Here is a 15,874-nt window from a genome sequence, read left to right as displayed (position 1 = left end):
CACGGAACTCGGGATCCCGAAGGACAAAATAAGGGCTTTTGCATATTTGGGGGACATCCTTTCCTGGCGCTCTAGGGGCAGAGAGGAGCGGCATCTTTGTCACAATGCCCAGTGAAAGGATGGAGTGCTCTGTCTTCTTTTCCGGTTTAGTGAGGGTCTCGGGTTCTGAGGGAAATAGCAACTCAAACCCCTATCAGCACTCAGGTGCACGCTTTCGGAGGAGTTACTTAAAAATATACAGTCTTGCTGTTCTTTGGGAAGTGTCTAATGGACTTTGCCACGATATCTATTTGATACAAAAGCTTGCAACACTCAGTTGACGGAAGTCTACAGACGGATGTGAACCAGGGAACATCTTTTACATCCCCAAACCTTTTAACTCAGGAAATCGCTGGATATTAAAAACTTAAGTTCTTCCAAGGAAGAAGGAAAAAAAAAAAAAACAGATCTACACTGATGTTAGTGTTTTCTTCTTATCAAAGGTGGAGGCATTCGATGACTTTTCTCCTTTACAGTCAGGCCAAGCTGAGAAAATCAGAACCGAAGCTCAGCCCCTTACCAGCTACAAATTCCAGGGCTTTTGCAGAGGGTTCCAAGGCTTGTTTCCCCTTCTTTCCCTTTAAGGCAAAACAAAAACAAATATTGATGATGATGATGAGGAGGAGGAGGAGGAGGAGGAGGGGGGGGGAGGGGGAAACAGAAGATGAAACCACACTATTCCTCTTGGAGAGTTAATTTTGTTGCCACAATATAGACACTGGGCATTAACAGCCACTTGAGATGATAAGGCTTAGTGATCTTATTCTTTTAATCATTTAATCATAATCTTCAAATGGTTTATGATGAATGACTGGGGGTATTTTCTGTCTCTTCTGAAGGACCTCTGCATTAATTTACTTAGAACACTGACTAGACTCTCAATGCCTCCAAATTTTATTAAGTTGGATGGAGACAGACACAATAGGATTTCCATATTTCCTCCATCTGTGAGACTATATTACTGAAATTCTTCTTGCTTTGTATTCAACTGAAATGAGATCTTCCTTGTTTTTGTTTTATTGTTTGGTATAGTGATGTAGATAGTATTCTGTGCACACTCATACACCTATGGGCATGTATATTTAAGTTGGCCCAGGTGGTCTGTAATAACTTCTCTTACACTTCTGAGCTTCCTGGGGAATCTTTCAAAATCTCCATGGCAGTGCTAGGCAGTTCATTCTGCACCCCCAGAGCAGAATTTACTTTTAAAGTAACTTTGAATGCAATGAACTTCTAAACAGACCCCAAGATGATAACAGCTTGGATATAAATATTTAAATTTATCTCAGTTGTCAAATGACCCCCAACAATTTTTCAGCACAAATCCACCAAGGCGTCCCTTCTCTCTCTGAGCTAGGCTGTCTCTCCTCTCTGTCAGTCCTAGAAATGCTTCTCCTGTGGGTCCCTGGGTAGCCCCTCCAAGCATCGGGAACCAGGGGCCTGAGAGGAGGATATGCAGAGAAGCCCGGGCTGAGAACCGATTGTGAAATGCAAGATTTAGGTACCCTGACAAGAAACGGAAGCAGGGTACCTAGATCTTTCCCTTCGGTCCTCCCAGCCCGCGGGTCCTCCCCCAGAACCTCACCTCTGAGAACTACTTTAAAAAAAAAAAAAAAAAAAAAAACCCGCAACCTGGTTCTTTAAAAAACAAAACCAAAATCTCTCTCCGAAACTAAAGTCGTTTCGCACGGTAACCGGACACACTCTGTGTGAGGGTCTAGCTGTGATGAGGAGACCCTTGTGAGGCAGGGTTACTTTACCAAGCGACCCTCCCAGGAGCAGAGGCGGGCGGTGGAAGCGGCGCGGCAGCCAGCCGGAGACAACTCGGCTCTCGCTACCTGTGCGCCTTCGCCTTCCACACTGCCTGTGAATTCCAGTGAAGAATAATCCGGACGCCGGGAACACGCCTCTATGCACCCAACCGCTGGGAAAGAACCCCAACCCTCTGATATGCAGCATCACACCTTGCACTGGATGGGGAGCGCCGCAGTAAGATGGAGTGGACACGACTTGGGTGGTTTGTTTTGGTGCACTCCAGCCGCCCTGTCCCTGTCCAGCAAAAGCGAGAAACCAGGGCCAGGGAAAAAACACGCGTGAAAAAGACTTGTGTGTGTAGGTACGGTGACAACTTTTACAAAGAAAAAGGAAGAAAAGGAAGAGGAGAGAGAGAGAGAGAGAGAGAGAGAGAGAGAGAGAGAGAGAGAGAACGAAAGGAAAAAAGAAAAGATTGCAATTAGATAGACAGGGACCGGGATTAGGAAAGGCTCACCCCGAACTTGGAACTGCCTAAATTCCAAAAGCGATTCTTCTAGACTTTCTAGAGCTGTGAGATTTCCCCAGGAGTTTGATTTTTTTCGAGGATGAAAAATATTATTTAGCATTCATCGCTTTACCCCATCAGATATCTATTTTTAAAAAGAAAATAAAGGCTTCTATATTGTCTAATAAAACTTTTTTGCGGGGGGGGGGGACTTCGAACCTGCAAGGAAAAAGCAAACTGGAGCGAAACCCCACAGAATAAAGAGATTTAGAAAATGTATCCCTTTACAAAGGCTTTGATCCTTTATTCCCCGGAGAGCAAGTGTAGGTGGGGGGCTCCTTCGTATTTTATTATTATTTTTATCATTTATTCATTTAAATGTTCACCCCTGACAAGCTATCCTCTTGCCGAGGCATTCTTCAGAGGGATGAGGGTGGGAGTGGTGGAAAGTCAGTAGAGGATGGGGGGGTGCAGAAAAACAGTTCCCTTCTTAGGGGGCTGGCCCGCCGCGCTCTGCGCCGCTGGCCAGCAGGGGGCGCTCTAACGTTATCTGTGGACCATCCCGCGGAGCCGCTCAGAGCCAGGCAGTTTCACGCAGCTGCAAAGGGAAGCAGAGGCGGATCCTAAACCATCTACAGCGATTCCACTCGGGTTATTTACCCTCGGTTCAAAATCTATCTAGGTTTCACTTCAACTAGCTTAGTGTTCCCCTACCTATCTTTTTCTTTTTATCTGTGTCTTTACAGCGCATGTATAATCGCCCGTCTTTTGAAATATACATTAATGCAACTTATTAGATGCTACAATGAATAGTCAACATTTTTTTTCGCCTGTTAGTTCCGCTGATCCAAGCAGGATTTATTTGCAGATCTCACATCCCGGAGCCATAATGTATTTTTTTTTTCCTTAAATAAAATTGGTCAAATGTTGACAACCTGTAAGCCAATCTAACACTCAAGATTAGTGATGGGAAACTAATGAGAAAATATCAGATCTCCCGGCCCGAGGGCTGCCAATTAAATCTTCGCTGATTGAAAAATAAAAGCGGACTTGGGGTGTGAGCCCAGCTCAACTTGAACTATTAATTTAACATGTTGCCGGGTTCGTACCTTTTCTATTCTCCATGAGCACCCCCCCACACACCCCATCCCTCCACCTAAAAGCCAAATGTTATTTCTCAGAATATTTCAAGAGGTCCAAATCAGAATGATCATTTCTTACACGGTAAATATTAGACCTTTAAGCAATATGATTTAACTAATTAGAAAATTTACATCATTAAGTCTCAGGGAGAGAAAAAAGAGAAACAGATCTGCCAGTCATTTTAAAGGAGACAGGCACTATTGAAGTGTGAAGAAATCGGCTCTAATTCAAAAAGGCAATCGGGCAGAAAAAGCCCTCAACATTACCCTGCTAGTTATTAATCAGAAAGGGCTCTCTCTCCCGCACCCCCTCCCCTCTAGGCACTGAGTTTAAGTTCGTTTTTTTGCCAGTGGCCCATGTCATATTTATATTGAGGTTTTGTCTGCTAGAGGATTAAAATTTGAAAATGTTTCAATATGAGGAAAACAGAATCCTCAAAAGGAAAAATATTCACAGTCACCTCTCTTCCAGACTGAGAAACCTGTTGTAACACACTATTCTCACGCCCCTCTTTATTTTTATTCTTTCTTCTTTCTTCCCATTAAGTTCCTATTTTGAAACCTGCTTGGTGAGAACTAGATAAAGTCTTTGTGTTCGCTTCCCCTCCCCCTCCTTGCACCTCCTCCCTCCTCCAAAGCAGAAACTTAGATTGAAAGCAGAAAAGTACAAATACATTAACAAAGCCCGACTCCCTTGATAAAAGGCTGTGGTTTAGGCTTACAGGTCAGGAATCTTAGGGAATGGGGATCTGTGGAGTGGGTCTATAGATTGGACAGAGTGAACTAGAAATTTCCACCACCTAAGTAGAGTAATCTGTATGATGTGTGGTTAGAGAAAAAAGGAGGCAGGTAGGTGAGAATTATTTTAAAGCTCATTCCCAGCAAATTAACTGGATGTGTGTGTGTGTGTGTGTGTGTGTGTGTGTGTGTGTGCGTGTGTGTGGCTTTTTGTCTACCCTATTCCTTTTCTGTTCAGCTTTAAACAGCAGCCTCATTATATCTAGGTGCCCTTCCCATCATACTCTTTCTTAAGTCTTTGGTACACCACACACATAGCCCTTACCCAGTCTTCTCATTCCCAGCAAATTAACTGGAGAGAACTGCAAAAGGAACTTAGTGAGCAGTTCTTCTGGGAAGTTCAGACTCTTCTTGGCATCTCTGCTTGTAAACAGGCTTTGGCTTAAAAAATTAGTAGCAATTCTTAGGAATTCGATGTCCTTTCATTATCTTTTCTAAATTATAAAGAATTCAGAAAGACTCATTTTACTGCCTCATCCTATTCTTCCCCCATTAAGGGCCACCACAGCTTTATTTCTGGCTCTTCTCTGTCCTTGCTTTTTGAATGTTTTGCTACCTTGCCTTCCACCAGGTCCCTGGGCCTGTTAAGCTCATCTTTGAACTTCTCTGGGCCTTGAGCTGTTCTGCAAGGTCAGTTCAATGCCATCCTCCACTTTACCAGATTTCAACTTTGTGGGAAGGAGCAGTAGCAGACCTGAGCTATTAACACACCACAGTTAATTCTCTCCAGCAACTTTTACTAGGTGGGACGTGTGGAGAAAGAAAACATCTGTAAACTGAGCATGCTCCTGAGAGTGGGGAGTATTTGGGGCACGGAATCCGAAGCCCAAGCACACATAAAACATAGCAGAATTTGTGAAAGGGTCTTTCCTAGGTACTCTGTAGCAAGAAGAGGAAGGGGTGGGGTGAGGGTTGAGAAGAATCTAGAATACTCCCAAAATCCATTTCCTTTTCCCAGAGCAGATGGGACTTTCCTGTGCTCCCCTCTGAGAAAGATTAAATGAACACTTCTGTCATTTCCAGAAGGTGGGGACACAGAGGTGAGAATATACCAGACAATGGCCTCTAGCTATGGAGGGCTCCCACCCTGTGCCCTGGCCCCTGTGGAACTCTCCTTACCTTTGCTGCTTGTACTTCATCTGAAACCACTGGACGTTCCTGGCTAGGATCTTTGAGAGGAAACCGACCAGGAGAATCAACGTCTCTTGGATCTACTCTGAAGCCAAGAAGCATTACAATAAAATTTACAGCGCCTTTAACAACTCACGAGTAAGGCATTAAAATTCGCTTTAATTGAGAAAATATTGATTTTTAAGTCTAGAAAAAGTGAAATCGTAATTTAGCTGCAAACTTTCAAGCTAGAAAACAGCGAATTATGTCGCCATATAATGGGTCCACCCTTTATCCCCACACAACATCACGTTTTTAATTGCCCTACTTTGTGAAGTGATAAAGACAAAAAGATAACCCGATCATGGTAAACGATTTATTTAAGAAAAATCTAGAGAAAGGATCTAGAATAATTTCTTTTTCCAGTTATATATGAAAAGAATTGCCTCCCTTTTTTTGAAGGGGGGGTGTCCAATGGGGAGAAAAGAAATAAAAAGAACGGAAAACCACAGACCAATCTAAAAGCCACTCACAGTAGCAAATCCGTTGGTGTTCTTTACCAAAGGAGGGATGAAGCCAGCGCATTTAAGAGCAAATGCATTCACGAGCAAAATTGCATCCTCCTTGAAACGAAACAAACCTAGGTCTATTTTCTGACATTATTCCCCAGTCGGGGTGCGGGGAGGAGGCAGAATCCATTGGTGGACAGAGAAGGGAAAGAAAATCAGACTTTCTGTGTTATTTCTGTATCGGTTTTTGGTATTATAGAGGAGTGAAGAAGTTTTTGTGTGGTGGTTTTTCATTGATCAGTCACTCTGAGCTAATGTAATTATCCTCATCAATAGGACGCTGCAGAGAGAATCATTATGTGGGTGACATTGATAAATGATCGCCCAGGAACGGCCCTCTCGCGGGCAACCCCCACATCTGACCCTCCTACACACACAATGTAGTCATAGAAACACCTACAAGGACCTCGAGCACCGCCGCGCCAGAGGCCGGAGCGGGAAGAAAAGCCTAGGGAGGCCGAGGTGGGGGCGGGGGTCCAGATCCCAGCTAGTTCCAAGACAAAACCAGCCTCCAGGGGGAGGAGGGAAGGAGAGGGGGGGACCTGGCAGCGTGGAGGGAGGGAGACAGTCCTGGTGCTGCCCCCCAGCCGCCAGCGCACAGTTGCTCACAACAAAGTGCAAATCCGCGGTGCAGACGGGCCCATTCCTCTACACCTTTCCCCACGTGCGACCTCACTCCCTGCCACCAAGTGATGTTTGCCCGGGCACAAACTGCGGGATTCCGCAGAGAAGTTAAAGATCTGGGTCACAGAACTTGCAGGCGTCGTGATTCTCACGCGTATCCCCCTCCCCCGCGTTCCAAACACTCCAAGCAAACAACAAACAAGCCCATCTGAAACACAACAAAGGCAAGGGCTGCGCGACACTTCCCCCTTTGGCGCTCCCCTGTTATTTCCTGGGTGACCCTTTCCTTTCTCTTCACATCCTAACCCACGGCCTCTGATTATGAGATAATGGATTTTGCTATTGTTCCTGTCAGGGGGAAAAAAATCCCCCCACCGAACCCCACGTTTTTATCTTTCCACTGTTTTATTTAAGCCAATGGGAAAGTATTGAGACCAGTAATTGATTCATAATGATCCATAAATCGGTGTCGGAAAGCGGGGGGTGGGGCGGCGGTGTGCGAAGAGAGGGGGCGATGCTGTTTATTTATTTTATTTCTAAAGCTTCAACTAAAGTATCTTTGACACTGTTGGGGCTGGAGGGGAGGGGCCGCTGGGCTCTGCCGGATCATCCATCATTCCTGTCACCCAGAGTCTGCCCGGAGGAGCCGTAGACGCAATCTCCCTTCTGTCTCTACACCGAAACTATTAATATTAAAACCTCCCTTCAAACACTGCCTCTACGGTCCCCATTCTCATCACGATCTGACCAGTCTCTCCCAGAGCTACACCCTGCTCCAGCCCTGCCGGGACCTGGGGGCTCCCCACGCTTGCGACGCCCCTAGTTGATCATTGCGACAGAAACTGTTATGTGCCCCCCTCCATCAGTCTCAAGCATGTTTGTCTGTGCAACAAACACACCCGCGAAGGGGAGGCCGCTGGCTTTCGCCTGCCAGATCCACTGTCTTGCCTGCTCTCGGGTCCCTCAGGAATGCAAGTCTGCATCCTCCCAGCCCCTGGACCGTAGGGTGGCTGCCTAGCTAAGACCATCCGGCCATTCAGAACACCAGACACAGGACCCTCTAGCAAAGTGGCACCTTGTAGTGGAGGTCCAGGCTCCTTATCAAATTGCTGGCCTGCAGGACTAATGGGGAACTTGTGGAGGAGTCCTTTGAAGGAAGGGCTGTCCTTTGACAGCTGCTAGAGATATTAGCCATTAGCCACATTTCCCTTCCCCGCCTGCTCAGGATTAACAGGCCGGCGGGGTGGAGAGCGAGTGGGCCAGGAGGCCTGATGGACTGGGCAGACCCATCCAGGGAGCTGGGGTCGGGGGTTGGGGTGCTGACCCGGGGAGTGGGAGGGAGAAGAGGGGCGTGGAAGTCGCAGGCGTCCCTGGACTTTTCTCTTTTTCCTCTGAAGTGTGGCTTCTTGCTCAGTTCCCAACCCTTAACAGATGGTGACTTCGGTTCTCTCTGAATTTCTTAAAGAAAGGGAAACCTTTGGAATTTATTTCTGCTTTTGCTTTTCCACATAAATAAAAAAGTGTTTTTATATTACTCTTGTTTTGGAGAACATAAGCAATTTTATTCAGACTGCAGTATTTCCTTTAACACTATATGGTTGTCAAAACACCATTCCCAGTTTCTTTGCTTTTGACAGCTGAGTCTTTCTTAAATATACCCAAATCGGAACTCTTTATACTAAATAGTAAACCCGAGATAGGAGCAAATGCCTTGGAGGTGGTATAAAAAGCACTATAAAAGTTGGACATATTCATCATTCCTCCATCTTAGCATGAATGGGGGTGGGGCAAGGAAATGCACAAATATTATTACAATTATCATTCATCTCCAAATATCTGAGAGTGGTTAAGGTTATCATGATAGGATGTGGATTTGGCCAAGATACTAAGCTGGAGATGATTCTATACATTAAAACCAAGGTTTGACAACTCTGGGCTCTAACCTTCACAAAATAATGTAATAACTTGGTAAAACACTTCTTATAAATGTGGGTTCATGACCGAGTAAAACTTCCAACAATTACCTTACTGAGAGGAATGGAAGAAAGTCTGTCAACCCTTTTTTTTTTTTTTCAGCTGATGTGAGAGCTAATTTATAAGTGGGGAACTTGTCAGAGTTTACATCAGAGCATTTAAAGTAAACATATGCAAATATTTAAATTTTGCAGAAAGATTCCATGTAAAACAGAGCAGGAGAAAAGGGAGGAAAGCTGTGCTGTTTTTTCCAAGAGGAACAGTACGTTTGTGTCAAGAAATGCTGTTTCTAGGTTTAAATAGCAATGTACTAATTAAAATGAGAAATGTACTTGTAAAAATTTTGCTTAATAATATAGAACAAAACAATAGCAATTTATTTCCTTGCTCATTCATATAGAACTTTCATTAAGGCCGTCTAAAGTGGAAAGATGAGAGAGCCCTATTCAGACATGACTATGGATTTCTTCCAAGTTAAAGTTCACAGGATTAGTGAACTAGTTCCCTATCAGGTTGAATCAAGTATCTAACTCTAGTTTATTAGCCATTCTAAACATGAGTCAAAGTTTAGGAGTTAGGGAGCTCTAGGGCAGTATGCTTATTTGATAAACAGAGGGCATGCAGATACCTCACACTTCCCCCACTTTTTGCACACTTTAGCATGCATTGTTTCTCAATATCAACAAGCTTGTGGTTCCAGATTACTGAGTGAAGTTTTGAAAATACCATGGTATTGTTTGTTGTTTTGTTTTTTTTTAAAGAAAAAACTCAAGTCACCAAATCATCACACTTGCATCCTTGCACATGGAGAAAGTGTCTAAAGTAAAAAGATACCAGAATATCATTTATATTAACGCTTGAGCAATCTTTTAAACTAAGGATTTAAAACTCCATAGAAATTGTTCAGTTATCTATGAACATCTATATATAAATTTTAATTTACATATTCAACAGTATTTTTGTAAGACACAAGAAATACAGATAAATTATGTTTGAGCACAGACATTATTTCTTATGATATAAAATTAACTCTGAATAAACTCTTTATTCTAGTGGTGGATGCACATGAAAAGCATTATCTGAAAGGACTTTAAAACATCATGCAGCTATAAAAGACACTGGATATTTTGAAGGTAATTTTTCAAGCTGGTTTATAACACACACACACAATTTCATACCTTTAGAAGTTTTCTGCTGGAGGAACTTAGAAGCCAAAAATACATATTGGAAAACTACAGATGACTTTTAAAACTGTTGGTAAGTTAAGTCTCAAATATACTAACTTCCAGGGGGGAAACCCATCACCTATTTCATCAGTGCACAGAGCTGGCATTGTGCAACTCTCTTAAAACCATTAAAAACACCAAAGCCTAACAAAAAATCAAAAATGAAATATTTATTACCGCATTTTGTGACTTAACACCTTTTTTTTTAACATAACGTCACAGTCCTCATACAAGTATTTTAATGTAAATTTGACAAAGCTTAAAGGTAACAGCATTTTCTTCTAGTGAGGAACACGTGCTGAAAAAAGAAGATTCCATGGACATACAATACCAATTCCACAGCAGATCTGATACTAGCAAAAACATTCTTTTTTTTTTTTTTCAATTGAGGTAAACACATAGAATATCTAACATGAAACAATTAATAGACCGAACTCTGTACGAAGTTTGTTACAGTATTCTCTTGCTCCTTTTTATCCCCCAAGCTTTGAGTTTCTGATAAAGTCTTAGTTATGGCGCAGTGACCATGAATAATTTGTGTGTGTGTGTGTTGAGGAAAGCTGCCCAACTTAAGATTGTTTTGTCCACAGCCAAGGCTCGGAACTGGACGAAGCTCCTGCTCTGTCTCTAAATCTTCATCGGCAAGCTCTTTGAAGAAGAGTGCCCCCAAATCATAATAAGAATTGGCTTATGAAACACAAACTATAAAGATCTGTTTGAAACTAAAGGACACATTGATGGGGATACAAAGGCTGGGCATGAAAACACATTCTTGCTGCTGGAGTTGGAGTGATGAGGGTCAGCCAAGAGTCCATCTCGCTCTCCAGCGTGGTTCTGTTCTCATTGGCCCAACAGGTTTAGAATATACCACAGTCTCTCCTGGATAGTGAATTCACTGATGAACCAAGACAGTCATTCTTTTGGGAACAACACACATAGTGTGGAAAACAAGGATATATTTTTTTCTCTTCTAAAACTATTTGAGGCAACGTAACGGAGTGATCAACAGAAATGTACAAGTTTAACTTAGTCCCTATGTTTATGCTACAGTAGTTATAGCTCTCGGAGTCTTTCTCCAGAGGATCTTTACATGGACAGAATTGTCTCAATGAGCCCATCACTTCACATTTGTGTTCTTGTCCCATTGGTCCTCTGTTGCTTGATGAAAAATGACAAAAGTAAAAAATAATCACAGCTGTCTGGAGTTTCATATTAAGTGTCAACATCTGGTCAAAGTTCAGAAAGTCTTAGAATAGTTTTTGCGTGTGTTTCCTTTTCCCTTGAGTTCCCTTATACTATTGGGCATGGATGTCCATAACCTGTCCGCCAACATTGGGATCTACAGAATTTAACATTGTGGGGCTCTGTGCTGACATAGTCATTCCAGGGTGGGTAGGGGGTCCTCCGTGCATCATCATGGCTGGGTGGTGGGGATGGCTTGGCAAATATGAATGCATTGGGGGTCCATGTCTTAACTGAGTAGGGTGTGGGGTCATCTGGGGAGGAGTGTAACTTGGCTGTGCCATAGTCATTCCCATAGGACCACCCTGAGACACGAAGTCCCCTGGCATGCTCTGCAAACCTGAAAATAGAGAGGGAAAAAGAAAGCGGGTCAAATTCCTAAACATTTTTATACTTTACCCATTAAAGATGAAAAGAAGAAGAGGAAGAAAAAAAAAAAAAGAAACAACAGGCACTGCAAATCTTATATCTAAATTTAGCTGCAGATTCTTGCCAATGTTTGCAGACATTCAAATTGTAGTTTGCATTTAATTTCATCGCACAGCAGTATAATGCAACATAACAGAACTAAATATTTAATGCAACTAAATGTCATAAAGTGGAACTGTTTTTCAAAATGGTATTCGGTACATTTCTTTGATAAATGCAATAAGAATATAAATTCTGAGTAGAGTTTTATCAGTTAACTGTTGAAATGTCATTTATTTTTCTTTGTTGCATTCATAGATATGGATAAAAATTATAGCTACTAAAATAAAACAAATTGACATCTTATCATATCTATATTTCTTCATGAAAAATTTATTACATAAAGCATTATGTCATATTCATTTTGAAGGGACTGGCTTTTATGTATATTTAAAATGAAGCCCCCTTTTTGAATTAGAGTCATTCTTGGAGCAGTACACCCAAGAGACTATAAAGGTCAAAGGTAAGAAGTCAATGTAAGGTCATATGACATGCCCAGTAGTTTATTTCTGAAAATCCCCTCACATAATGTCTTGATATCAGGTACAAAATGGAAGACACCTAGCAATTTTTAACTGAGAGATACAAAATTTGAAGTTATGATGTAAATGTTAGGATGTCAACAACCGAAGAATTTTGATCTCTCTTGTGAGTTACCTGTTTGTTGAATTAGGGTTCTATCATATTTACTGCTGCACATCCCCAGAGCTAAAAGGACAGCGTTATTCACCTCTATTTAACCTCCAGTACATACAGTTGAGAAGCCGAACAGATGTTTTTGACACCGTAAGCTGGTAATCTAAAGGCTTATACGCTGCAGTCATTTTGTTAAGTAGATCTGCAGTCCGTTATTAACAGAAGTGGCAAAGCCATCTAAAGACGATAACACAGCCTGCATAGTCCCAGCTCTCTCTGTTTATTCTACCACAGCAGCCTGCTCAATGGATGATGATAATTAAGTACCAAATATACCATATTGTGTGGCTGCATAATCAAATCAAGAGAGGATAATATTCTTCTGTATTAAGCTATTAATGTAATTGGTCATGAAGCATAAAATATGTTATGTAATTAAATAGGCTAGAAATTATATGGCCTATATTAAGAATTATCCAAGCTGAGCAAATGTTTTCTCTATAGCTGTTTTAGGGAACATTGCTTTCTACATTTTTTGACTGCATTAGAAGAAGGAAGGAAGGAAATTGGCTTCATCAATGGTGTGCCATGGTGACCCCCTGAGATCTCATATAAAATCTTGGCCTCTATTTACATATAGAGAATGATTTAATCAAGGTATGTGTTGTTATATTCAGCCTCATTAAACAAGGAAGTTTCAATGTTATATGAATTTTTTTATGCTCTGGTGTCTTCAGCAGAGGATATATCTTGTTGGCAGACTCTGAATTTTTTTCAGATGTCAAAAACACTTGAAGCTTTAACGTCTAATGGGTTTCTTAATCCAACTGCAGCCATTCAGCCTCAGTGAAAAATCCATTCCTTTATATTCAGTTGCTCCTAAATGTCTTTCCCTTTAAATTTATTGACTGACTTTCCTGTCTTCCTGTCTCATGTCGAAAGTCAGTAGGCACATGTAAAAAATAATCAAAACACACCGACTCCCTAGTGAAGAATCAATGGTGTCACCGCTGTCATATATCTAGACTAGGCATAATGAACTGCCGCATTTCATCTTTGCATATAAGATAATTTGGGCATCAATCGTATTCTGACAGATTTATGTCACTCAAAGGACAGTTCTACTTTTCCTTTTTTTTATCGCTTCATTGAAGCCTGCTTAATTTCTCTCAGTCAACTGGTGCCCCCAAGACGTTATTTTTATTCTTAAATGTCCAATATCTGCCTGATGTCTGTGTTTGTGCACACTGGGGCCACAGTAAATAGGCTAAAAGGCAGTCCCACCTGCTTAAAACACACGCAGGCTTGTCAGCTGGCCTTTTCAAAAGTGCACATCCTTGTCATCTGTGCCTTCAGAGATGGGTGATATATGTTTAAAAACAGGTCCTTAGTTTGGAAAGGCATGCAGTTATGGGCAAGGAAAAATAAAATGGGGGCAAATGATAAAAAAAAATCAAATGAAGTCTCTGAAATGATAGTGAAGACAGATCGCACCGACTGTACTTACTTCCCCCTTGCCTTGAGATTGCTTTACATGGCGAAGGTTACATGTAGTGCCATTGCCCATCCATGCCCATATTCATGCCCATTCCACTCATAGGTCCTAGAGAGGAGATAAAATCCGAGAAGAGGCCGGAAAATCAGCAATAATTGATGGCAAAAAAGTAGGAGGAAACTCAGATTCCTTTTCACTTATTGCCTTGGTTTCAAAAGAAAAAAAAAAGAAAAAAGAAAAAAGAAAAAGATAACGGATGTGTATGGGGCAGAGGAAAATGGTCACTGTTGAAAATCTTTACGTTTTTCAATGAGGACTTTTCTCCCCCACCCACTATCAAGGAAGCAAGCAGAGCAAGCAGCAGGCAAATGTTCAACCCACCCTGAGAGTGGGAAAGTGGAGAGGATGACAAAGACTGGTGGGGACAGTAGCACTTCCCAGGGATGCCGGGAGGATGGATAAGTAAACCTACCTGCAGGCCGGATCCCCATATGTTGCTGACCATCCAACACAAAGCTCCCCATAGGTTGACCCTCTGGACTATATGCTGCTCCTTGGCTCACTGAAGGATCAAGAAGAAAACCTGATTGTAGTCATTCGAGGACACAGAGGAGAAAGAAGAAAAGATATACCAAACAATCAGCAACTGTTCCTGCTGCAGCAAAGACATGTTACAGCGACAATGTGGATGGCACTTTACAGATGGCGGTGTGTCCTGAGTGTGTGCTTTCCTGACTGAAGAGATGTGTGTGAGGAGCTTTAGAAAAGGTGCGGGGCAGCAGCGACTCCAGCCAGGGTAGGGGTGGGTCGTCCTCTGTGGTTCTTTATTTCCTTGAATAGGGGAAGGGCCGCAGAAGTGAGGGAGCCAGGCCTATCAGTGTTGCAAGGAGCCATTTACTTGGGGGTTTATGATTCTGCTATCTCTATGGGCTTAATAAAAAAAAAAAAGTCACGTCAATACAAACATCAGAAACGTGAGTAATGTTTGTGAGGTTAAACAGACTCAATTAAATATTTGCTTTTTTACCCACACCAAAAAAATTTGTTTTAAAGCAAACATGAATGAATAGGTATTTTGACTGTTTTAGATTCTTCCTCAACTGGCATCCAGAAATGAAATGATATTTGGTATGACTGAGGAATTTTCCTAAAAGATGAGTAATTTTCATAAATTCTTTAAATCAAGGCCAGAGTTAGGGACCCCATCAAGTTCAACATGTGAGTGACATAATTGTCAGCACAAGGAAAATGGATTTTTCCCTATAAGCCTTTTTACAGAGACCACACCTACTCAGCTAACTAAGAACATGTTTATTTCAAAGCAAAATGATCAAGACTACATAGAGATGGTTCTGACAGGCCCATATAATAACTGTTTTAGAGAAATGGAGAGACATTGTGAGAAAACCCCACATGTATTTTAGTGGGACGGTTGTGATGCATTTTAAACAAAGGTAATAATCTTTTAATAAAAAATAGTGCAGCAATGTCAGGCTTTAATAGAATATTATGAATAGTTAAAGCGAGTGAAGGGATACAGTGAATTGCTTTAACCATGGATGCTCCAAGAGGGAAAGCCAAGTGCACACCAAGGAGTTGTGGCTAACTCTTAAGAAGAGGACAGTGTGCTAATGGTTGGATGCAGACAGGCAAGGAGTAATTTCAGAGCTCACAGTCAAACAAACTGCTTGTGACAGGAATACTTGTGCCCAATTACCAATTCAGAAAGAAAAGAGAAAGCAGTTTCAGTAGAGTCAGGGTGGGAAATCTCCAATTAGCACCAATTAGTGAAGTTGCTTCCTAGAGTAGAATTCTGGGGACATTAAAAAAAAAAAAAATTCTCCCAGAATGCCTGGTAGAAGCAGGTGATGAGACATACCCCTTGAAGGAGACTTGAGGAGGATTTGTGCCCATGGGGTGTGGATATAGATACACACTAGAACTTGCCTGCTCGATTTGACTGGTCAATCATGGGTTGTACTATTCTCCTTCTGGCATTAATAAACCTGAAATAGAAGAAAGAAGTCCGGTCACCAAGCTCAGTCTCTGTGCTCTGTGGACAACTTTGTGTGAGGATGCTAGAGTTCAACATCTACTGAACATCATCTATTTAAGTGAAAGATAGCTTTGTCTTTCAGCGTTCAGAACCAGCTGCCTGGATCAATCTCTCTTGCTATGGTACCACGAGTGCCAAGACCAACTTGCTACTAACAAGAGTTCTTTCTTGGGCTCCTGCTTCTGCAACAAGTAAGAACCTGGATACAGCTCATAGGTTGGAAGATTTTTTCCCC

The 15,874-nt window shown here is 42.0% G+C and overlaps 1 protein-coding gene across 15 annotated transcripts in view; it reads right to left on the bottom strand.

Annotated features, from left to right (window-relative positions):
* Positions 1-9,887: 9,887 nt before the first annotated feature.
* Meis2 (Meis homeobox 2) overlaps positions 9,888-15,874 on the bottom strand; it is a 226,222-nt gene continuing 220,235 nt past the window's right edge. For 5 of the 15 annotated variants that reach the window (XM_008825299.3, XM_008825300.2, XM_008825295.2 and 2 more), the window contains 3 exons: positions 15,531-15,589; positions 14,056-14,166; positions 9,893-11,324 (listed from right to left, as the gene is read on the bottom strand). In XM_008825299.3, the coding sequence (XP_008823521.1) occupies positions 11,038-11,324; positions 14,056-14,166; positions 15,531-15,589 (457 nt within the window). In that variant the 3' untranslated portion in view covers positions 9,893-11,037. Of the gene's footprint in view, positions 11,325-13,595; positions 13,692-14,055; positions 14,167-15,530; positions 15,590-15,874 lie in introns of all 15 variants that reach the window. The other 10 variants (XM_008825301.3, XM_008825298.2, XM_029559766.1 and 7 more) reach the window with 6 other exon arrangements.

This window comes from Nannospalax galili, unplaced genomic scaffold (genome assembly GCF_000622305.1).
Source record: "Nannospalax galili isolate Female #2095 unplaced genomic scaffold, S.galili_v1.0 scaffold629, whole genome shotgun sequence".
NCBI classification, from domain to species: Eukaryota; Metazoa; Chordata; class Mammalia; order Rodentia; family Spalacidae; genus Nannospalax; species Nannospalax galili.
This window is presented reverse-complemented; position numbering and strand designations above follow the sequence as displayed.